The sequence below is a fragment of the Ictalurus furcatus genome, chromosome 4 (assembly GCF_023375685.1).
Source record: "Ictalurus furcatus strain D&B chromosome 4, Billie_1.0, whole genome shotgun sequence".
NCBI lineage: Eukaryota > Metazoa > Chordata > Actinopteri > Siluriformes > Ictaluridae > Ictalurus > Ictalurus furcatus.
The window spans coordinates 29,781,015-29,805,479 of record NC_071258.1 but is presented as its reverse complement, the minus strand read 5'-3'; the positions used below and the strand labels follow the sequence as shown (position 1 = coordinate 29,805,479).

At 37.4% G+C, this 24,465-nt stretch overlaps 1 protein-coding gene across 1 annotated transcript; it reads right to left on the bottom strand.

Moving 5' to 3' along the window:
- Nucleotides 1–13,108: 13,108 nt before the first annotated feature.
- Nucleotides 13,109–23,106, bottom strand: LOC128606975 (sodium- and chloride-dependent GABA transporter 2). Its single transcript, XM_053623559.1, has 14 exons — nucleotides 22,821–23,106; nucleotides 22,471–22,605; nucleotides 20,883–21,023; nucleotides 19,549–19,627; nucleotides 19,236–19,368; nucleotides 18,908–19,042; nucleotides 18,476–18,579; nucleotides 17,511–17,635; nucleotides 17,246–17,358; nucleotides 16,662–16,799; nucleotides 15,920–16,022; nucleotides 15,179–15,279; nucleotides 14,701–14,871; nucleotides 13,109–14,117 (listed from the first exon to the last, which is right to left on the bottom strand). Exons 1-14 carry the CDS (start codon nucleotides 22,954–22,956, stop codon nucleotides 14,028–14,030), a joined length of 1,704 nt encoding a protein of 567 aa, XP_053479534.1. The 5' UTR covers nucleotides 22,957–23,106; the 3' UTR covers nucleotides 13,109–14,027.
- Nucleotides 23,107–24,465: the final 1,359 nt, after the last annotated feature.

The following is a 24,465-nucleotide window of genomic DNA, read 5'->3' as shown; positions in this document are numbered from 1 at the left end:
GCAGAGCAAAAGCATGCAGAGCTCTCTGGTGTCTTGCCAGTTTTTTACTTGATTTCATTTGTTTCATTTGTTTCCTACTGGACTAAATAATGAAAGCATTAATATATTAAGTCAAATAAACAAGCTGCAAATAGCTGAAAGTGGGAGAGAGTGAGCGCGATGCCATGGCCTCTGAGGCCAGTGGGAGATGCTGTCTCTCCAGCATGCCGTCATCACAGACACCGAAGGTGGTGTTAGAGCTAAACCTGCTGCAGATGATAGCATTAGTAATGAGCCTCAATGACTGCACTGACCCTGTAAAGCAGCAGCAAATGAAGAAACCACAGAACCCACACAAGAACACACTGAGACAAAAACACACTGCTTTATCGTTAAAGAACAATAAAGCTGAGCTGGAAACAACACTAGAGAAGATGGACAAGGTGGTGGAATCGTCCAAGCAGCCACAGCACAGTGTTGTGATGCAGGAGAATGAGGGCTCAGAGTGCAGCGCAGGAGCTACAGGAGAGGAACCGCTCACAGACATGGACGAGGCAGAGGTCAACCCGGATCAGCCAAATAACTTCAACTTTTCAGAACAACCTGAACAACTTTACACCACAGAACAGATTAACTCATTTTTAGACTTGATTAAAGGAAAACAGAACATCTCACTGACAAACTATTGCCTGGACAAAGCTAAATCTGCATAACACGCAACAAAAAAATGAAAACCTGAACATGTTCTCACCAGTTCAGATTGAGAAAATGGACATCAGCTGCAAGATAGTGAAACTGAAGGGGTTTGGGGTTCCTAGGGGGTCTGTTGCTTTTTTTTTTAAAAAAAAAAAACAACAACTATATATATATATATATATATATATATATATATATATATATATATATATATATATATATATATATATATGTAAATATACACTGATGCATTAAAGGCGTCTTAAAAATCAAAGTCTCTCTCTCTCTCTCTCTCTCTCTCTCTCACACACACACACACACAAACACACACACACACACACACACACACACACACTGCCCTTCCTCTATTTCTCTAATTCTCTTGTATTATTTTTGCATGTGTGGGTGTATAGTGGCCTCCACTAATATTGGCACCCTTGGTCAAGGCCGTAACCACATCCTGAACATTGGGGGGGACCAAATCATTTGGTGGGGATGGGGTCACAAATGTAATGGTCCTTTTTAGTTCTCTATGTACTAAAGGCCCAACTAATTATATATATATATATTATTTATATATACAATGCAAGACATTTATATTTAGGACCAAAATAACTACAGTAAGTTCATTGTGTATTACAATAAATACAAAAACTAGTTAGATTAGATGGTTTATTATATTTCAGATTTACTTGTTCTATACCCCCCGGCAGACCTTTCATCTTATTATGCACAGATATAGTGAATAATATGTTCCAAATAGTAGAGCAAACCAAATTTAAATTACAAAACTTCCACTGTGTATATACTGCTAACCTTTTTCCTGTTCCTGTCAGCTTACACTATTTTTCTGCTGTCCCAAAGAAAAAAAAATACAGACTAGCATCAAAATACAATGGTTTCAGACACTCGGGGGTTTATTGTCCAGAAAAGAGAATTAAAGGAATTTTAAAAATTGTTAAAGAACTAGATTTGCAAATAATATATTTTTATTTTAATAAATGACTTTGTCCTAACCACAACCTAAAAACATACTTGAGTCAAATCCACACATTTTGAACATGTTCTAGTTGAAGTCTGAGTATGACAACTCTCCCACTTTTAGTTTTATGAATAATTTTTGTAGATAGGTGAATTTACTGAAAGACTACCAGTAAAGCCAGTTAACCACATTCATTACATTCATTCACAATGTGCACACATTCATTGTCCATATTCTGCCTAATATACTGAAAACGGCTCCATTAATATTTCTTGTCTCGTCACATTGACAATAACACATTACATTACATGAATCACGTAAATGTTTGCATCCCTGGATATTACTGTCGGTCGTTTAACGTTTCTGTCCTAAATTAATAAAATAGTTGTAAAATATTAAACTTTAGCTACTTAGCTTACATCTTACCTCACACTATTTCACCGTTAAAACTGAAGCATTATACGGCTTCTGCCCTGTTTGATTTGATTGGCCATTTCAAACATTTTGACATTGACGAGGTTTGCTAGACCACCGAGGCAGACCAGTCTAAATTTTTTTTTTTACTTTTTGTATTCTTACAACATATGTAGTAGTGCATAATTCAGTGCAGCAGAGCAGCATCAAAAATATCAAATATTTGGGGGGACAATTTGGCCATATCTGATTATTGGGGGGACGTGTCCCCTTCAATGTCTATGGTGGTTATGGGGTGGAATCCTTGTCCAAACTGTAATATCGAACGAATGTGTGCGGCGTAGACCACCCAGCCACAGCACACACATCCTGTAACGGTAGCCCTTTGGATAAACCCTTCAAGGAGGTGACCCCCCCCCCCCCCCAAGTGGGATGAGCTCTTATGCCCAGAGGCGTAGCGAGACTGCACACCTCATAAGTGATAGAGATTGTCTCCACCATCCAATTGGAGATTTGGACAGCATAACCTCTACTGTCGCTGCCAAAGCAGACCAGAAACAACTCCGGCTTACGCCACTGGGCGGAAAGGTGCACGTAAGTACAGACAGCCCTTACTGGACACAGTAGGTGCATTTTCTCTTGTTCTGGTGTGAAGAATGGAGGAGGGCAGAAATCCTACAACACTACTGGCTGGACAACTGGGGCAACAGAGAGAGCTTGTAGAGCTCCTACTCGCTTGAGAGATATCAGGGCCAGCAGAAGAGCTACCTTTATAGTCAGATGCTTCTCTGAAGCTGGGGTGACTGACAGACCTTCCAGGACCACAGAAAGGTCCCAGGTAGGTATGCGTGGTCTGCAGATGGGCCTCAGCCGCCTGACACCATGCATAAACCTAACTGTATCCTGTGTATATGTTTCTGTAAAGCTGCTTTGAGAAAATCTCCATTGTTAAACGCGCTTTACAAATAAAATTGAATTGAATTGAAATGAATTGAATAGTGAGAAACTCATACATGCATTTTTTACATCTAGACTCGACTACTGCAACAGTGCTTTGGTTGACTTACCAAAGAGCTCCATTAAACACTTACAAAGAGTTCAGAACGCAGCTGCAAGAATCCTGACACGTACTATACTGAAGAATCATATCACTCCTGCATTTAAATCTCTTCACTGGATACCTGTGTCTTACAGAATTGATTTTAAATCCTGTTATTAATTTTAAAATGCCTTCATGGTGGTGCTCCTACTTACCTTTTAATATGATCACTAAATATACTGCTGGTCATCCAACTGCAACCTGCTGGTTGTACCCAAAACGCGACTGAAAAGCAGGGAGTCTGCCTTTAGTCACTACGGGCCTAAACTGTGGAACTCTCTCCCTGACAACCTATGTGCAGTTGATTCAATAACACTTTTAGAAAGTATCTTAAAGTGGATTTGTTCACTGGGGCCTTTCCTCAAACCAGTTCATTTTCCATACTTGATTTTATTTGTATTCTTTTATTTATTCTATTTTATTTGCTTAGCCTTTTATTTCTTTTTGTGTATTATCTTTTATCTCTTTTATTACTATTATTGCTTATTTTTTATTTATTCTTACTACTGATTTTATTTTCTCGTGATTTTATATGTCTTCTGTAAAGCACTTTGTAAACATTGTTTTGAAAGGTGCTATATAATAAAGCTTTACTTATTTACTTACTTTCGATCTTTTGTTAAAAAATTCACAAAAATACTCTGCTCTCAGGGATATCAAACAATTACAAACAAAATACAGGTTTATATATATATATATATATATATATATATATATATATATATATATATATATATCTTAAATATAGGTGTGCCACAATTATTGGCACCCTTTTAGTCAATACATTGTTCTACCTCCCTTTGCCAAGATAACAGCTCTGAGTCTTCTCCTATAATGCCTGATGAGGTTGGAGAATACATGGCAAGGGATCTGAGACCATTCCTCCTTACAGAATCTCTCCAGATCCTTTAAATTTTGAGGTCCAGGCTGGTGGACTCTCCTCTTCAGTTCACCCCACAGGTTTTCTATGCCAGAAAGCTCTATTTTGGTTTCATCTGACCATAGAAGCCGATCCCATTTGAAGTTCCAGTAGTGTCTGGCAAACTGAAGATGCTTGAGTTTGGTTTTGGATGAGAGTAGAAGCTTTTTTCTTGAAACTCTTCCAAACAACTTGTGGTGATGTAGGAGACTTCGGATTGTAGTTTTGGAGACTTTCTGACCCCAAGACACAACTAACTTCTGCAATTCTCCAGCTGTGATCCTTGAAGATTTTTTGGCCACTTGAACCATCCTCTTCACAGTGTGTTGAGACGATACAGACACTCGTCCAATTCCAGGTTGATTCATAACATTTCCAGTTGACTGGAACTTCTTAATTATTGCCCTGATGGTGGAAATGGCCATGTTCAATGCTTGTGCTATTTTCTTATAGCCACTTCCCAGTTTGTGAAGCTCAACAACCTTTTGCCGCACATCACAGCTATATTCCTTGGTCTTACCCATTGTTATGAATGACTAAGGGAATTTGGCCTATGTGTTACCTCATATTTATACTCCTGTGAAACAGGAAGTCATGGTTGAACAATTTCCTGTTTCTAGTCACACAGGTATACTAAAAAAATGTAAAATATCAATAGGAATATACTTAAAATATATTTTTCTCATATGAATTCCTAGGGGTGCCAATAATTGTTGCACACCTATATTACCAAAGATATTTTTTCTTTGGATAAACCTGTGTTGTGTTTGCAATTGTCTGATATCCATGAGAGAGATTAAACAATAAATACATTTTACACAGCCTTCTTTCCTCATATTTACCAAGGGCACTGTATGTTGCTTCATTGTTCTTTTTTGAGCTTGTGGACACAAGTCACAGTACACTTTCATTGTACCGAAAATAAGGGCTCTATGGTCTTTCAAAAATTCTGTTGCACGGAGCAAAGAAAAGCATAGGGGACTTCAATAACATCACATTGAGTAAATAATTTTCATTTTTAAGTGAACTAACCCGTAAAATATGGCAAACATAATCAAAATAAAAAATCTTGATTAAATCACACGAAACCATACAATGCCATAAAATCCTTCTTGGGCACAAGTACCTCATGACTACTCCAATTTAACTAAAGTGGGAACAAGTTTATGATTCTGAGGAGCAAGGGAGATAGAGAAACAAAGAGACAAGATACTCCTGTACCAGGTTCTCTACAAAGTTGTCTTTCAGTACCACTAAGTGGTAAGTCCTGGATTCACCATTTTGTCAGTGCCATGATCCTCAGACAGTAGCCACATGAGCCTGTTTGGCCCACTGTAGGACAACTTTCTACTGACTACAGACTAGTGCAGCACAGCCAGGACTGCTGGAAAAGCATTCAATCCCTGGCCTATGCTTTTCCAATATATCGAAATGTTGTTACTACTCCCACTACAGGAGTTGGCTGGGAAAGGACCATCACCTCCCCAGGATGGTATATCTTTTTTTGTTGTTGGTGGTCTATCTTTGTACTCCCCTGGTTTACCACCACATTAACATCCATGGTTGTGAAAAAGGGACACAGGAGGCAAAGCTGTTGACTTGCAGAACTTCATTTTATTTTATATTTTATTTTAAATTAAATGGGTGGTTTTCCTGACCAGCATAGCCAGTATCTGAGAAATTACAGGACCAAAAGGTCTAAAGCATTATAGTTAGTCCCCTTTTTGGAACAAAATCACCATTCAAATCAAATTTACTGAACTTTAAAAAACAAAACAATTTAATGGTCTGTCCGAAGACTACCCATTTTTCCCACTTATATTAAGGAATGAATGAACAGCATGTATCTTCTATTAAATCTAAGCAAAACCTGCTTAATAGTAGCTGTACAACATGGTTAAGTTGAGAGTTTAATAAAGAGTTTAAATTGACCTCATGAATTTTATTAGAAGACAACTGTGACGTAATGGAAGTTAGGACAGATGCAAGTGGAAATGAGAGCTTTATTATAGACGAGATAGGCAGACAAATCCAAATCATGAAACACAGGCATGGTCAGAACAGGTAAAGGGGCAGGTGAACGGCAAACGGGATTACAGTAAGCTAGGCAAGGCAAAACACAAAATGAGAAACTAGAAGCAAGATCAAAACTAGAACCAAGATAAAACGAGAACATAGAACAACGGATTGATGGGTAAATACACTTAATACTTCACGAAGTGCATAGAAACACACGAGGGGTATAAATACTAAACAAAATCAAGGGTGAAAGTGTACAATGATGACACGTAAGGGAAACAACCAATGACAATACAGGGGCGGAGACAGGACAGAAATCATAACAAATGCACACGAGTCAAAAGTAAACAAAGTCAATTGCTGTGTCTGAAACCGCTCCCTATCTCCTGTATAGTGCACTATATAGGGTGTCGGCCATTTTGTAGTTGTGTCTGAATTCTGAGTGAACAACTTCAATCCCTACTTTCGTTCACTCATTTATACCCACAGTGCACTCTGATTCCAAGTGTACATCCGATGTACACTCGCAAATGCTCTATTTCCCATACTCCAACGTGAGACAGCGATAGAACACAAAAATAACCATGGTGAATGGGAACATCGCAGGCAGCAACTTTTTATTAATTAAAACACATCCGTATTGAGATATTTTGAAGCGAAATGATACAGATTATTGATTGATTGGCACAGTATTTCGATTCAGCCACTTAGTTTGCAATTTAACTTAACTTTTAAATGACCGACTGTACACATCAAATGATAAATTGGTGGATTGTTCACACACACACACACACACACACACACATATATATATATATATATATATATATATATATATATATATATATATATTGTTGCGACGGACCGACAGCCGGCGCGCATGACAAGAAAGGCACTCCTTCCCCAACTGCCACACCGGCACGAAGCGGACAGCCTCGTGCCAAACACACCAGCAGCCGGAAGGACCGTCACGGCGGGGCGAGACCGCTGACGCTACGCCGGCCGGCGATTGGGGAGTCAGGCGGGAAAAGTCCACCACTCAGGCGACAGAGGAGGAGGATAAAAGGGCGCGCTTCCGGCCATACGGGGAGAGGAAGACCGACGGTGAAGAGACAGAATCCGTGCGTGCTCTTCAGCGGCCTACAGATGCGCCAACGCGGAGCACAACGTTAATATTGACCCACGCCGACCACTAATCTCTCTCTCTCTCTCTCTCTCTCTCTCTCTCTCTCTCTCTCCTCTTCTCCCCGAAGGTGTGAGCGCGGACGAGACCACCGGGCGGTGAAAACGCACGCACCGGTGGATGACGGCACGGGAGACCCACGCCCTCGCCTCGGGAACCCCGACATGCCCTCAAGAAGGTCACGCGACAGCCACACCCCCACGCACTCACACACACTCGCCCCATATATATATATATATATATGTGTGTGTGTGTGTGTGTGTGTGTGTGTGTGTGTTAATGTATTCACAGTAAAGTATTCACATACGTAATAGAAAAGAATGTATTGATGACTTCTTACCGATAGATGTGAGCTAACAAAGCACGCCTTAAAGTTGTTGTTCTTTCTGAAATTCTTTCACCAAAACCAAAACTAGCCCGACTGAGTAGATTTTATGGCAGGTTTACCTCAGGAGTCAGCTTGAGGCCACTGACAGGAAACCCTTCGAAAATGAAACCCTGTGAAAATAGTTATTTTCTACTTTTTTTTTTTAAATAAGCAAATAAAATAAATGTGACACAGTAGTGTTTTTACGCCCTTATTTATTTTTAAATAAGAAATATATTTCTTAAATATTATAAATAAGTCTAATAGTAAATAAACATGACAAGCAGTTGTTTTTGTTTTCTTTATCAACTAGTACAATAAATGTGAGAAATGAACAGTGAGAAAATAAACTTATGGAAGTATAATAGTGCCAAATGTCCGCAAGGCAAAATGGCATGTTGAATAACATAAATTGAATAAAAACATATCGCAATAACAATACTTGAATTTTTCTGCCTAGCAATTTGACACAAAAAATTTTTTTGACAAAAAAAAAAAAAAACAGTAATAACATTACTTAGTTTCCTCTGCAGTTCATTGGGTTTGCATATTTTGATTGAAAACAAAATTCCAGCATTCAAAATTCAATACACACATATTCACCTTCCTAAAATACAGTTCCAAAATATTATTCGTTAGGTAGTATTTCAACGCATTATTTTTCAACCTCACAAATTCAGGCTGCAAAAATCCAGGTCTTGAAATTTGGGTCTTAAAATTCAAGTCTTCACATCCGGTTCTCACAGGAAGAGCAATGGATTGCCGATACTATTGTAACATGTTACTCTGGGCCGGCCCCCTAGTGGTGGGATTGTGCAGTTATAATGCACACCTTTTAGATTTTTGATATTTAATTAAATAAACTGTCAAATCATATCTAAAAATTGTGATGTTTTTATACCATATGGACATATACACAAAATATACCATAGTTTAAAGCATTTGAAGAGAATGACTTACAGTCACAAAACCAACTGGAAAGTGTTCCTGTAAGTGCCCTGTAGGCGTCCTGTATGACACACACCTTTTAAATTTTTGATAAAAAGGTGTGCGTTATAGCTGACACCTAGATGAACACTTTACAGTTGGTTTTACGATCAAGACATTCCCTTCAAATGCTATTGAAGTTAGAAACATGTATACCAATATGTAACTTTAGAGATGGTCCCTTAACTTAGCGTCCCTTAGCGCATATTTTCGAATATTGAACGTCACCCTGGATGGGGTGCCATCCCATCACATTGCACAATCACACACTCACACACTACTTAGAGATGCCAATTAGCCAACAACACGTGTCTTTGGACTAACAGAGGAAACCGGAGTGCCTGGGAGAAGCCCCGAAGCACAGGGAGAGCATCCGCGCGAGCTCCGTACATACAGGGCAGAGGTGAGAATCAAACCCTCAAACGTGCTAACCACTAAGCCACTGTGCTTCCCCATCATCATCATCTTCATCATCATTATTATCTTGGGTACACTTTGCAATATTTATTACTTTTTTAATTTATTCGTTTTTTTTTTTATTATTGTATATTTGTTATTTCAAAGAATATATGCAGGTATCACATAAATCACAGACACGTCACTGTCATGTCACCGGAGGGCACTTCCCTGGAATTTTTAATCACATCTTCGCTGCTTGTTTCAATATCATTTTCACAACACGGACTAAGCACACTGTGATGCCTTATCCTTTGCCTGATTATTTGTGAGAGGTTGGAGCTGTGTATCTTCTGCATATGACCTTGCCTGCCTTGATTTCTTTGTTTTGGATAGCCCTATTGCCATTGTCTACCTGTGCACCTCTGTGTCTACCTATTGCCAGTGATTTTTACTTTGTATTTGGAGTTGCATTTTTGGATTGCGTGCATCAGTGCCTTTCCTGCACTGTAAAACCGGATAAGTTCATTTAACTCAAAAAATTTGAGGAAACCAATTACCTCAAAATTTTTAAGTTGATAAATCAATTTCTTTCTAGATCGCGGGTACAACCGGCCGAAATGGGTTTTCTCAGAAGGGTGGCTGGCTTCTCCCTTAAAGATAGGGTGAGAAGCTCGGTTATCCGAGAGGAACTCAAAGTAGAGCTGCTGCTCCTTTGCATTGAAAGGAGCCAGTTGAGGTGGTTCGGGCACCTGGCAAGGATGCCCTCTGGGCGCCTCCCTAGGGAGGTGTTCCAGGCACGTCCAGCTGGGAGGAGACCTCGGGGAAGACCCAGGACTAGGTGGAGAGATTATATCTCCACACCGGCCTGGGAATGCCTCGGGATTCGCCAGTCAGAGCTGGTTAATGTGGCTCGTCAAAGGGAAGTTTGGGGTCCCCTGCTGGAGCTGCTGCCCCCGCGACCCGATTAATGGATTAATGGAATCAATTTCTTTAAGCCAAATACACTTAAATATAACAAGTTTGCGTTAAATGCTTGTTTAAGTGTATTTGGCGTAAAGAAATTGATTTATCAATGTAGAAAATTTGAGGTAATTAGTTTCCTCAAATTTTTTGAGTTAAATGAACTTATCCGGTATTACAGTGTGTGTTTGAGCCAAAATGGTTCTTTGTTTGTTGTGTTTGCATTGTGGATGTTGTCTTTATTAAACCTGTTGTAGATCATCGCCATCCTGCTGAGTCTCCTTTGTTAAAATAAGGTTTATGACAACATAGGGCTAGTACAATGCAATATCTAAATAAAAATCAGATAGCAGTTATTAGGTATAGTAGATTATTGAGATTTTATAAGCAAAACTCCTTTTTCACATGTTTTGTTAAAGTGAAATCCTAGCAGTTTCCAATCATACTTTGCCCTCCTGCAGCATGAAATTCTATTGCAAGCCTCCAAGGAACAATTCTTTAATAGCACGCCGCATTCATTTTAAAAATAAAATAAAAATAATAAGCTTGTGTTACCAAGTAAAATCCGCTCTTAACACAAAAGGCAAATATTCTCCTGACTTCAGGGGAAAGCTTAAAAGTCCTGTCCCATATCTCTCAGCTTAATTTTGTGGGTATACAATTTATTATCCATAACTTAAACATAAATAGACTACTTTATCCAACTACCTAAATACACCTCACCTGTAATTTATCAGCAGCAAATAAGAGAAGAAACATTCAGGATACAAAATGTGAATTTAGTATTGTGAAATTATATATGCAAAGTATATTATGGAACTGATAGCAGTAACAAAATTTATTAAATACCACATCTGGTAAATGAATTGCTATGTATGTCCAAGAATGCACCTACAAAAGTGCACAAGAAGATGGAAAACAAATTTGGTGTTACTTCTGCCTATCTTGACTTCACCCTCCCTCATCTTCACGTCACGCTTCCCAATGTGAGAGTGCCAGAACATTCTTTCCCATTTATGCCTTTGGATCTATATTAGCTCAATATCACTATCTTTGATCCTGTGTCTATTTTTTACAACATGATTGTGGATCTTCCTTTGACTAGTATCCGAGTCTTCACAGTTGTGACACTTCAGCTGAAATATCGACATACAATTTACAAATCAGAGAAAACATTAACTGGATGTAACAGTTAAACATCTTACAACCTTGGACTATATGGCCAAAAGTATGTGGACACCTGACTATCAGACCCATATGTGCTTGTTGAAAATCCCATTCATTAATATAGAGTTGGTTCCCCTTTGCTGCTATAACACCCTTAACTTTTCTTTATGGAAGATTTTTAATTGCCCATTCAATCATAGGAGCTTTAGTAAGGTCAGGCACTGCTGTCGAGTGAGGAGGTCTGGGGTGCAGTTGGCATTCCAGTTCATCCCAAAGGTGCTCAGTCAGATTGAGGACAGGACACTCAAGTTCTTCTAGTCCAACCTTGGAAAACCATGCCTTCATGGTTTGGGCCTCTTAGTTCCAGTGAATGGAAATTGTAAATCTACAGTATTCAAAGACATCCAATACAGTTGTGTGCTAACAACTTTGTGGCAACCAGTTTGGGCAGTTTGGGTGTGATGGTCAGGTGTCCACAAACTTTTGGCTATACAGTGCATCAAAACTACATAGTGCCTTAGTTATGTGTTAATGTGTGCCAGCATCACAATTTATATAAAACTCCAAAAATAAAATATATGTATAGTATATAGTATGTACTGTACGTTTATATCTAAATGCAAAGTTTAGATATAAGTTTGTTGTTGTTTCCTGAAACTATAAATCAGTTGCATAAATGCTGTATAACAGTTTATCTTCTAGATGGCAGTTTTCACAGACAGTTATAAGGAATCTATCATTCTCAGCCATCAATTTATTAACTATATTTTGGGATTTTGCACTCTCTCATACTTTCCTAGCTGAAGGTTTTGGAAATATTTTTCTTTCAAATCAATTAGCTCATTGTTCATTTACATACACTCACCATCCACCTTGACACATGCTCATTTATGCAGTGGTTTGACAGAAATAACAGAAATCTGAGACTGTTATGCACACAGACTTACTCTGTGCCCGTGATAGCCTCAGATTCTTGTCCTTGGCTGACAGGACTGGAACTTGATGTGTTCTTCTGCTGTTGTAGCCCCATCCACCGCAACATGTGATGTTTTGTGAATACTGAGAGGCTTTTCTGGTCACCACAACTGTAAAGAGCAGCTCGAACCAATTTCAACAAGGCGTTTCCACCCACAGAACTGTCACTCAATCAATGTTTTTTGCACCTTTATGTGTAGACTCTAGAGACTGTTGTGTATGAAAATCCCAGGAGATCAGCAGTTTTGAATTATTCAAATCAACCCATTTGGTACCAACAACCAACACCCACTGGCCCAAATCTTTGAGTCCACACCCAGGACCAATTCTGGGCTTGAGGGATGAGCTCGTAATCACACATTTGTTTTAACATACAAGATTATTTCAAAATTTTGCAATTACATGTGCAGCTCTACCTTCTTGTCTTCCGTCCTTTCCATCTATCCATCTTCGACCGCTTACTCCTTTTCAGGGTCACAGGGAACCTATCCCAGGAAACATTGGGCACAAGGCGGGGAACACCCTGGACAGGGTGCCAGTCCATCGCAGGGCACAATCACATACTACAGAAACTTTGGACATGGCAATCAGCCTACCATGCATGTCTTTGGACTGGGGGAGGAAACCGGTGTACCTGGAGAAAACCCCCACAGCACGGGGAGAACATGCAAATTCCACACGCACATGGCCCTGGCGGGACTCGAACCCCGGACCCTGGAAGCGTGAGGTGAACGTGCCAACCACTAAGCCACCGTGCACCCTTCCATCGTTGTGTACAGCAGAAGAATATTGAAGGATGTGAAATCAGCAATCCTATTTGTGGCATCATTGTCATGTAATATCGGAAAAGGATTAGAAACTACGTTTCCCATCAGCCGCTGCACCATGTCACATGTCTCATTCACCTGTTTCAGGTTTAGCTCATTAGCACTGGTGTGTATATATAGTCAAGTTCAGCACTGCACTGTTGTCTTATGTTGTTTGTTCTGTCCCCATGTATTACATTATGCTTGTCTTTAAGCCATGTAAGTCTTATGTTGTACTTTATTAAATGTTTCACTTATATTCTGCACTTGCATCCGCCTCTAAATCCAAATCGTGATATCATCAAAAGCTCTTTTGTGGAAGGGGTTGTTCCTAGACAGTGGAAAGAGGCTACCGTTGTTCCCATACCAAAATCTTCAAAGGAGCTTATTAGGCTCATTCTGTTATAGTTTTTTTTTTTTTTTTTTTTATGCCCCAACATGTGATTGGGACATTATCTTTTCAAGTCGCCCATCCACCTGTCTTGCCGTGCACCTGTCCAAGAGTTTCATTAGTATGATTATTCAAGAACGAGTGGTTGAAAGTTTGTAGGATTTATATGGAATTATTATTGTAATCAGCAGATGAACTGGTTAGATTTTGGAATTGACGCTAACAGGGTCAAGGTCACAGCAAAGTCAATGTTTCATCAGCACATCATTTTGTCCTGATTATTGTGATTAACGCACTTGTGAAATTGCAATGTGTTCTTACCAGCTAATTCAGTTGGCAGGCATTCAAATAAATTCAATCTCAAAGAATAATTTTGGCACAAAATGGGTTAACGTATTTGGTTTTTGTTTTGATGTATTAAGTCACAGGTCACAGTAGTGTTTTTTTCTTCTTCTTCTTCTTCTTCTTCTCATAAAGAAATTCAGATATTGTTTCACATAGCAGTAAACATTCATAATGTACAAAGAGTAAATTTGGGCCAGCAGGTTGAGCCCTGGTAATTTAGATTATTATTTGTCTTCTATCTATAGAATTAGCTAATGCCATTTCTCCAGTTGTATATGAGAAGACAATGATGGTATTTGTTCAGTATTGTATAGTTTACGTTCCTCAGTGTTTGCTTTGTCAAACAGCTGATGTCATTGACTGTCTTTCAGCTCTCTGCTTCTGGGGCAAAGGTAAGTTGCTCTCAGGACTGCACAGTTGACACCAGCGCTGTGGAAAGAAACAAATTATTTTTTACATTTTTATACTAACTTGCTATATTATTCCGAAATAAATTAGAGTAATTAAACATGGGATATTTTAAGACCTGCACACCTACTCATCCAAGCATCATGCATCGCTCATCCAAGCAACATACATCTCTCGAAGTTGTAGTATATCATATATATCATACATATAAGTATGTTGTATATATAGCTGAGGCAGCAACACTATATGATATACAATATATAACTTTAAGACAATGCTAACTGCAACTTTAAGGCAAAAGGCATAATACCATCCTTATCAAGGTATTAATGCTATCTAGATGCCATGTTTCACTGCTGACACTGGGTTATGCGATATTTTAAAGGTGCATCGAATAATTTGGGGTAATATTACAGTGCAGTAGTGATCATTTTCTCCAGGCCTGTAAAACTGATTTTCCTTATCACAATAAATAGTCAATGGCGAACAGAGTCAAATTTGAAGTTGTTTGAACTAAGGGCATCTGCAAAGTGTAAAATACAAGTGGTGAGCAATATAATAAGGAAGGAAAGCCCTATAAGTTAACATATGTGTCTACTCTCACCTGTCTGAGGTTCCCTTTTGCTTTCAATAAGCGGCCCAATGCCCATGCAGGAACCAGCAGGATGGAGGAGAGAACCATCAGCCAGCCCAGCCCATATGCCCAGGCTGGGTACACATACCAGCGGTTATATGTCAGAGGCTGGTACTCCACCAGAGAATATATGAAAGATACCTTGGGATACAGGAAAACTAGTCAACAATAAACCCCACAAATGTAAGCAGGTAGCAGCAATGTTGTGTTTGTGTGAACAGGAAATGACATGCAAATGAGACATGTAATTGATATGTGGTGAAAATACTGTCTAAGACCAGTGATATGCAGTCATGTGCCATTGTGTGGCTTTTTCCGAAAAATTAACTGAATTATTAGCTTTATCTACTGGTTGTCTGAGGTACTTTAAAAAAATATTAGTAAATCTGATAAAAACTAAGCTTATTTTAGTTAAAGATAAGATCGTAAGAGACAAAGAGAAGCTTACCAGCATAAAAAATGGGGTAATGTATTTCCAGCACAACCTAAAGATGACGTTAGGGTATGACCCTGTCATGTCTTCAATGATGTCACACATTTGTTCAGCCCCTGAAAAAGTCACAGCGTATAAATGGGATGAATGTTCGTATGTTTTAATGTTTCAATGGGGTTTTCAATGGAGATTTAATGGGCTAACTATTCACCTATACATTCAGCAAAAGGTCTTAAAACCTTATATTACATTTGTCTCCACTTCTCAATGTGAGGAGTGACACTGTATTTACAGTGCAATGAGTGAATAAGTAAGTTAAATTAGATAAATTAAACACAATAAATTAGATTATTATGGTTTTGATTCTGGACGCCAACATTTTAACTTAAAGGATTTTGTATCTAAACTGATATATAAACATAAACACCACAGCCATTTTTATACGTAGTGTTCTTAACTCAGGGGACTATAATATTTGGACAAATTGATATGATCATAAATAAAATGACATGGACACTCCCACTCAAGACCACCAGTGGACACCTTCCCCCAAGTTTTGAACCTCTTCTTTGATGGCTATTCTTATTCCCTGTTTAACCGCTATAAAAAGCAATTGAACATTTGAAAGACATGATAAGCTAACGATCCAATTTATTATAGTCCCCAAAAATGTATTAGCAGACTATGATTATTTTACCAATTTCAAATTCATTTGAGAGTGCAGCTAATACTGTATGTGAGATGTTTGTGACTCACCAAAGGCCCAGCCCACTGCCAGGGACTGAAACACAGAAAGGAAGAAGATGCAGGCTCCATTGCAGGCATAGTAGTCAAACAGCTGAAACACGTACATGCCACCCTGCAAGATAGAATTACAAATGAAAATGCAGATCCGAGTGGTAGACAAAATAGCAACACCTTCCTAGTTTCCACACACACACACACTTTGGGAGAGAATGGAGTACTCTCATATTTTCAGACTGGTGGATGTGTTGGAGGGGCTGGGAAAGAAACCCAGTAAGCCCTGCTGTTGTTTATATATATATATATATATATATATATATATATATATATATATATATATATATATATATATATATATATATTTCCCCTATAGCTGCTAGTTAAATGACATCAAATAAATAGAAATTTTAAAATTCTTGCTTTATTTGTCTGTTGAATCTCAGTGTTGAAAAATACTGTTTAGCAGACACAGCCAAAAGAAGTCCAGAAAACACACATGCTGACTTAAATGAGATTAAAATGAAGCAGATTTCTTAGTATTTCCGAGAAATTCTTTCTCTATATGCCTCATTTATTCTCATTGCCTCATACTATATTAAGTCCCCACAAGGGCTATTGGCAACTTAACGTTTTTTACCATACACAATTTTGACTGCAGTGACTGACAAGTTTCTTTCTGTTTCTACCCTCATATTGTTTTTTTTGTTTGTTTGTTTGTTTGTTTGTTTGATTTTTATTTTGTAATTGTCCCCACCTCTGTGACCATGATCAATTGGCTGAAGAAACAGACAATACAGAAAAGAAGCAGGAAGATTTCTCGGCATCCAGTTCTACGTAGTACTTTTGGAAACACGTCCGTCACTGACGTAATGATCACCTCCATCGCGAGAAACTGGAACGCAATACAAGTACAGCAATATACTTAACAGCTTAACTGTACAAACCTAATTCTAAAGATAAAAAAACAATTTAGGTGAGCTCTTTTGATATGATGATGAAAAAGAAAACAATCAAGCAAAAGTCACAGGGAAAGGAGAGGTGGCCAAAAAAAGAGGCACAAGACAATGTATCACTGAAGAGACATATGCAGCAAACACTGACCAGGTTTTCATGGCAAAGCATCATTGTAGATGTCATTGACATCTACAATGCATGGCACGGCTGTGATCTGGATGTAGGCATGAGCCTGCAGGAGGAGTGCCAAAGGTAATCACAGCTGTGCCATGCCAATATTCAGTATAACAGCACTTTTACTCATGCAATATTATTACAATATTATCATTTCAGCTATTATTTTGAAGCCCTAAATACAGTGTGTATGGGTGTGTGTACATGCACCTGTGTGTCCAGACCAAGTAGAATAATCATAATGAAGAAGCACACAGCCCACAGGTGAGGCAGAGGCATTAAAGCCACTGCCTGAGGATACGCTACAAAAGCTAGGCCAGGACCTAGGGGAAAATAAAGTATTTTATATACACACACATACACACACACACACACACACACACACACACACACACACACACACACACAAATAAATATACTTATTTAAAATAAATAAATATAATTTATTTATTTTCATTTTCCACACAAGTAATACCTGACTCTGCCACATCCTCTATAGGAACACCTTGCACATGAGCCATGAAGCCCAGAACTGAGAACACTGCAAAGCCTGCTACAAAACTGGTGCCACTGTTGAGCAGACACAGCCAAAAGCAGTCCCTAAAACACAGATACATAATAATATTACATTCAAATGAGGCATAATATATATGATATACTCGCTGACATCTTTTATTATATAATTATGAAACCCATTTCTCATGACTGTGATGCTGATGGCAAAGTGCAATACATTTGCCTTGCATTTGGCAAAGGTATGATTTGCAAGACAAACATACTACTCTGAGCAACTGAATTCTTTTAACTGCTTTTTTGTGCAGGACTATTCACGTTTTTATTGTGCTGGGCATGGATGAAAGATGGCTTAGAGTTGAATATGTGTCTCACTCTCAATGGACCTGTAGATTTGTTTAAATAATTTTGTAATGCTTCACATTAAGGTACAGGAAACTAACATGTACTACATTACTTAACCTTAACAAATCACTTAAAAATAAATGTATAATAATAAGAAGAAGAAGAATTCAAATAAGCCACCTGCATATATTTAATCAGGTTTCAGTATTTATACCCACTGATGTAATTATCACCATTCAGTACCATGTTGTAAATTAATGTAAAGTAATTTATGGTGCCTTATTTTTAGCAATGTAAAAATGATCTTAGTTTAGCGTAAAACATTAATAATAATAATAATAATAATAATAATAATAATAATAATAATTATTATTATTATTATTATTATTATTATTATTATTATTATTTTATTGTATAATAATAATTATTATTATTAATAATAATAATAATAATAATAATAATAATAATAATAATAATAATAATAATTTTAGTAATTTTTTTCCATTTATATATCTATTTATTTATTTTTTTATTTATAGCTGAATGGGAGTGAAACGTTATGTTGTGAAATGTTCAGGTCACCTGTAGCAGTTGTTGCTGTATTGGTTGTAGCTGCCTAGCACAGTCAATGTTCCCACACTTATACTATAAGAGAAGCTAATTTGACTGGCTGCCTCCATCCATACCTGCACATCCACACAAACACAAAGAAATTAATAAAGGCAATGAGTAACAAATTTCACTTACTTACTTACTCTTACTAAGTCCATTTAACAAAGTAACTTTATCATAAACAGTTATAAAATTCGACCATATCATGAACGACCATAAAATTGCTTTTGTTAAATTTTACTACAAACCTTAACTTCTTAAAGAAAGACTTCAGAATTAATTGAGAATAATTCAAAAATAATTCAAATTTTGAATATCTTTAAATCATCAAGGTCTGTAAAAGTTATCCCACAGCAATAGTCCATGAAGTGTTAGCCCTGTGGTTATTTGTGCTTGCAGCACCTGAGGCTCCAACAGTTGATGGAAGTCAGGATAAAGGTAGAAAATAACACCCTGCATGGCTCCAGGCAGAGTCAATCCACGAATCAGCAACACTAGCAGCATCACATAGGGGAACGTTGCTGTGAAATACACCACCTCAGAACAATGGATGGAAAGCACATTAGCATCATGTAAAATGAGTTCCAAAGGATTTAGGACTTAATCATTATTAGTGACTAAAACCTATTGCACTAGAAACTTAACTAGTGCAAAGTAGAACAAATGAATTCAGAAACTGATGTGGTTTTAATGGTAACAAACTGATTTGAGTAGCCAAGCACACACTCACCTTCCCAGTGGATTTGACGCCTTTCCATACAGAGAAATAGCATACGATCCACATTGCGATTAGACACAGGAGAATCTCCCAGTTGATGTTGCCTACTTCATCAATACCTTTAGAGATAGTAAGCACTCTTCGCCTGTACAGTAATATGATGGAAATAAGTAATAGCATAATATTCTCTGTAATCAATGTGTAATTTCCTATACATTGTATTTAGTATACAGTCCATCTAGGTTAACACAGTGAATTTATGTAACTACTGAAATGATGATGCTGATGAAAAGCTTTACTACATTTGCATGTATATGACACTTACTCCCAAAACTCAGTGGCTGCTGATGTTGAGTTGACCTGTTTTGTCCAGTAGGCATTATTTGTAACAGCAGTACAGCTGTCTGAGAAAGAGAGAAAGCAATAATATAACAATTTTCCACTGCTTATCTCATTAATGTCTGTATATTCTATCAGTGTTCACTGTTTTATAGTTATATATTTGTAATTTGGAATTTAAAAGACATTAAGAAAAACATTTTGGAAATTGTAGCACATTATATTCTAATAATAAGTAAGCCAGCAGAGAAGGATTGCAGGGTGTGGGGAGGGAGATAACCCTCCTGAGTTCCCTTCTGAGTCTGGTTCGTCTCAAGGTTTCTTCCTCATAACATCTTAGGGAGTTTTTCACCGGCTTGCTCAACTGGGATAAGTTCACACACATAAAATCTGTATCCCGTGTTTATATATTTCTCTAAAGCTGCTTTGAGACAATGTCCGTTGTCAAAAGCGCTATACAAATAAAATTGAATTGAAATTGAATAACCTGGAGGAGGTCAGAGAGGTAAGAGTGGAGGAGATTGTGAAGGGCTTAAAAAAAGTTTTTTTATAATCCTTATTAAAGTATTGGAACGGCAAGGACGGTTCTTTTACTTTTGCTGTACACTGAAGACATTTGGGTTTGAGACCAAAAGATGAATATGAGACAACAGATCAGAATTTCAGCTTTCATTTCCTGATATTTACATCTAGATGTGTTACGACTTAGAACGTGACACCTTTTTTTCTTGAGGAAAAAGTAATGGAACAGATATTCTTAAAATAAATGAAAGTAAATAAGACTTAATATTTGGTTGCATGTCCCATGCTTGCAATAACTGGATCGAGCCTGTGACCAATTGACAGCACCAAACTGTTGCATTCTTCTTTTGTGGTGCTTTTCCAGGCTTTTACATTGACATTTTTTTCATTTAGCAGACGCTTTTCATTCATTGACTGTTTTGAGATGTTTCTCCCTTCAGTCTCCACTTCAGGAGGTGAAATGCTGCTCAATTGGGTTAAGGTCTGGTGATTGACTTGGCCAGTCTAAAACCTTCCAATTTTCCCCCCTGATAAAGTCCTTTGTTGTTGTTGGCAGTACTTTTTTGGTCTTTGTCTTGTTGCATGATGAAGTTTCTCCAAATTAGATTGAATTTGTTGTTGTTGTTGTTTTTTGTTACTTTCACTAACTAGTCCTCAAAGTACCATCGGGTGTTGAAATCAGAAAAAAAGTAATTTAAGAAAGTAGGAAAACACAAATAAATATAGCAGTGCTTATATAGCAAGATTAGCAAATAATCAGTTTCATTAGTTTAAGGCACCCTTGATCCCATTTCATACTTGTGTTCCAGATGTTGTCACAGCTGGCCCAGGGAAGCTGAGATTTGAAGGATAAGATCAAATAGAACAGTGCCCAGGCCAGGATTATGATGTAGCACATGCAGCCATACAGTTGAATTACCTGGGCTGCATAGCCAACACCTGAAACAAGACATAGAGCCAGTAAGTAACAGACCACAGGGAATGAAGTTCCTTATCAGCTCATCAGCTAATTCCCAAAGCCCTTGTGAAATTTGTTGTGTTGAACATCAGGTTCTGGATGCGTCATATTTTTCTGCAGCTTAAAAATGATAAAACCTGAAATCCTTGTTATTGGGAATGAAGTTCAGAGAAAGGATGTGCTGGTTTAGCTGATGTCCTTTTCTGTGAAGGCTACAAATTGCATCAAAAACCTGATAGTGACCTCAGCTTTATGACCTGCATAACTAAGGTCTTCAAAACAGCATTATACCATGTTTAAAGACATATACAAGGTCTGTTACATTCTCTCAACGGCTGATAGTGAGAAATGTATACATGTTTTTGTATCAACTCATTTGGATCACTGTAAGCCTCTCTTCTCTGGTTTACCAAAAAGCTTTATTGCTGGTTTACAGAGAGTGCAAAATGCTGCTGCAGAAATTTTGACATGTACAAGAATGTGAGATCATAATACATCTGTTACATTGGTTACCAATGTCTTTTAGAATTGATTTTAAGATATGTTTACCGATTTTTAAATGCTTTCATAGTCTTGCTCCACAGTCTTACTCAAATCAGTAAACAGAACTGCTATGAGTAACTAAATTTACATGCTGTCTGATTTTGCATGTATGCTTTAATGACTATGCAAATAGCAATTACATGCACAAATTAATACAACCCAGGTATTATGCTTGTGGAAATCAGTTTAAGCCAGAATTACTGTATAATACTACGTTTTAATTGTAAGAAAATATACCATATCAGGATTATGCCATAGTCATTCAAAATTATCATTACATTTACATTCATGGCATTATCCAGAGCGACTTCCATTTATCTAATTTATACAACTGAGCAGTTGAGGCTTAAGGGCCTTGCCCAAGGGCCCAACAGTGGTAGCTTGGCAGTGCTGGGGCTTGAACTCCTGAGATTCTGATCAATCACCCATAGCCTTTAACCACTAAGCCACCACTTTGATTAAATTTAATTTGATTAAATTTACCACAGTTAAGGTTTTCTATTAAATATTTGCCAACTCTGACGCCAACAGAATTTGACCATTCACAGGTGATGAAAATGAGGCAAACAGAATCTTAAAATAAAAATCACAAGTCAGAGTTTATACCAAGACAAAAGTGAAGCACAATCTGTACGTTAGGGGTATGTGTTCGTGTTTAACTAACAAGATGTTCTGAGAAAGTTCAGAGAAAGTCAAATGCTGTAAGGACCTTGAGTGACGAACATTAATATCATTCTGTATATTTCTCTGATACACAACAAAGATCCAGTTCAAGATACAGATATGTTGATTGCTACATAATATAAATTTGTCTTAAGCTGACCTTGAATACTGATCCATGAGGTACCATATGAACACAACGCACCCTTATAGTATGTCACTTACCCTCAGCCAGTGGGCAGATTTTTTTCCAGCATGTGATGCCCCCCTCTTGTGTGTACTGTCCCATAGCAGTTTCCAGAAGGAATAGGGGCAAACCACAGGTCACAGCAAACACCAAGTAGGGCACCAAAAACACCCCTAATAACATGTAAACAATGGCAACCTCCAAATTAATTAAATAAAAAGACAAAATATTTGTACGTGTACTAAAATCCTGTTCCTGTACTTGAATGTTTTGTGAAATGTCCAAGAAAGCACAATGAACAAAAATCACCATAAATCATTACATACAACATACAATACAATAAATATAGAGACAATAAATGATATAGTATCTCTTTCAGTGCTCTTACCTCCTCCATTCCTGTAGCAGAGGTAGGGGAATCTCCAAACGTTGCCCAGACCCACTATGTTTCCTGCTACAGCCAGAAGAAATTCATTTTTACTCTCCCAGAGCCCCCTCGCCTCTAGTTTTCTGTTTTTCAACATCTCTTCATGAAGTGCTATCTCCTGCTATGCTGCCTCAATTGTAACTATTGCCGTCTCTTTGAGTCCTAGCCCCACAGCTGAGATTGATGCTTGAGCTATAGTCTATACTTTTCCCAAACTTAAAAAGTGAAGGAAGCAAACATGTGTGTATATGTATACACCCAAGTCACCTTGAATCTAATTATGTGACACAGGTTTATACTGTGAGGGGGTGTGGTCAAAACTGAACTGAAAACATGTGAGGGAAATAGTTGGTGAGCGCTGACACCTGTTGTATGTTTATAATTAAGACACAAATACATCCTTTTTTTTAATAGAATACTGACAGCAGACTTCATATATAGATATATCAAAATACTAATTAAATTACTCAGCAATTATTTTAATTACAAGCTTGATACTTCCCACATAACTTAGGCTACTAGAAGGTCTTTGGGTTGATTTTGTGCTTGGACCCCTACTTACAATTGAAAATTGGGTGTCCATTATGTACATGTGCAGAAACACATGTAACAAGCAAACACTTGAAAGACATTGTTCTTTTTAAACGTGTCTGGTATGTAGTGGTTGGATCCCACTTGTTTTTGTTTTCTCTTGACTTTACCAGGTGGTAAGTGCTGGTAGAAAGGAAACTGTGCTACCATGCTACATCATAGACATCAAGTTATTTTTAAGAAATTAACACAACAGGGCGTCAATTAGAATATCTCAACAATGTAATTATCAGTTTAGTCAAGTAATAAGTAAGCTGGAAAATAACTTACCAGCTGGTAAAGATGGTCTACCAGTTTGACCAGCTCAACCAGTGTTTTATCATCTGTAGCTAGTCAGGGATAAACACATACAATTAGTACAATTACCCTAACACACTAACATTCGGCCACAGAATCTGTTCATGTCATTTAAATCATGTAATTTTATGTACATATTCAAAAAAACTATACTTGTACTATACTTTACACATAAAGTATGTGGACAGCTGGCCAGTACCATGTGCTTGTTGAACATTTGATTCCAAAGACATGGCATTAATATGGAGTTTTGTGTAATAGATTATTAAATAGATTGTGTATTTCTGTCTATTATTATTATTACATGTAATATATATATATATATATATATATATATATATATATATATATATATATATATATATATATATATATGTTCTGTTTAAAAAAAAGTCTTTTATCTCACTATTCATTTAAAAGCAAATTTTCATTTATTTAGCAGCAAAAATTGTAATTGACATGTAATTTTTCTCTTATTCTCACTTTACATCCATTTCAAAATTAATCTGCATCCACTCACATTACATGACAAAATTTTACATTCTCATTTTGTACCTCAACACTATTGAATTCTCAAATATGATGGGTTAGAAGTTGTTGACTAGAAGAAGAAGCCTTTATTTGTCACATACACATTACAGCACAGTGAAATTCTTTTTCCGCACATCCCAGCTTGTTATGAAGCTGAGAGAGAGAGAGAGAGAGAGAGATTGAGGAT

Bases quoted from the DNA above. Each gene is read 5' to 3' on its own strand.
- LOC128606975 (XM_053623559.1), bottom strand. From the start codon at position 22,956: ATGTTGAAAAACAGAAAACTAGAGGCGAGGGGGCTCTGGGAGAGTAAA. The intron at 19,628-20,882 runs GTATGAAATGGG...TCTCTTTCTCAG, and splicing joins TGACAACATCTGGAACACAA to ACAGCTGTACTGCTGTTACA. The intron at 14,118-14,700 runs GTGAGAGTAGAC...TTCTTTCCACAG, and splicing joins CAAAAGGGAACCTCAGACAG to CGCTGGTGTCAACTGTGCAG.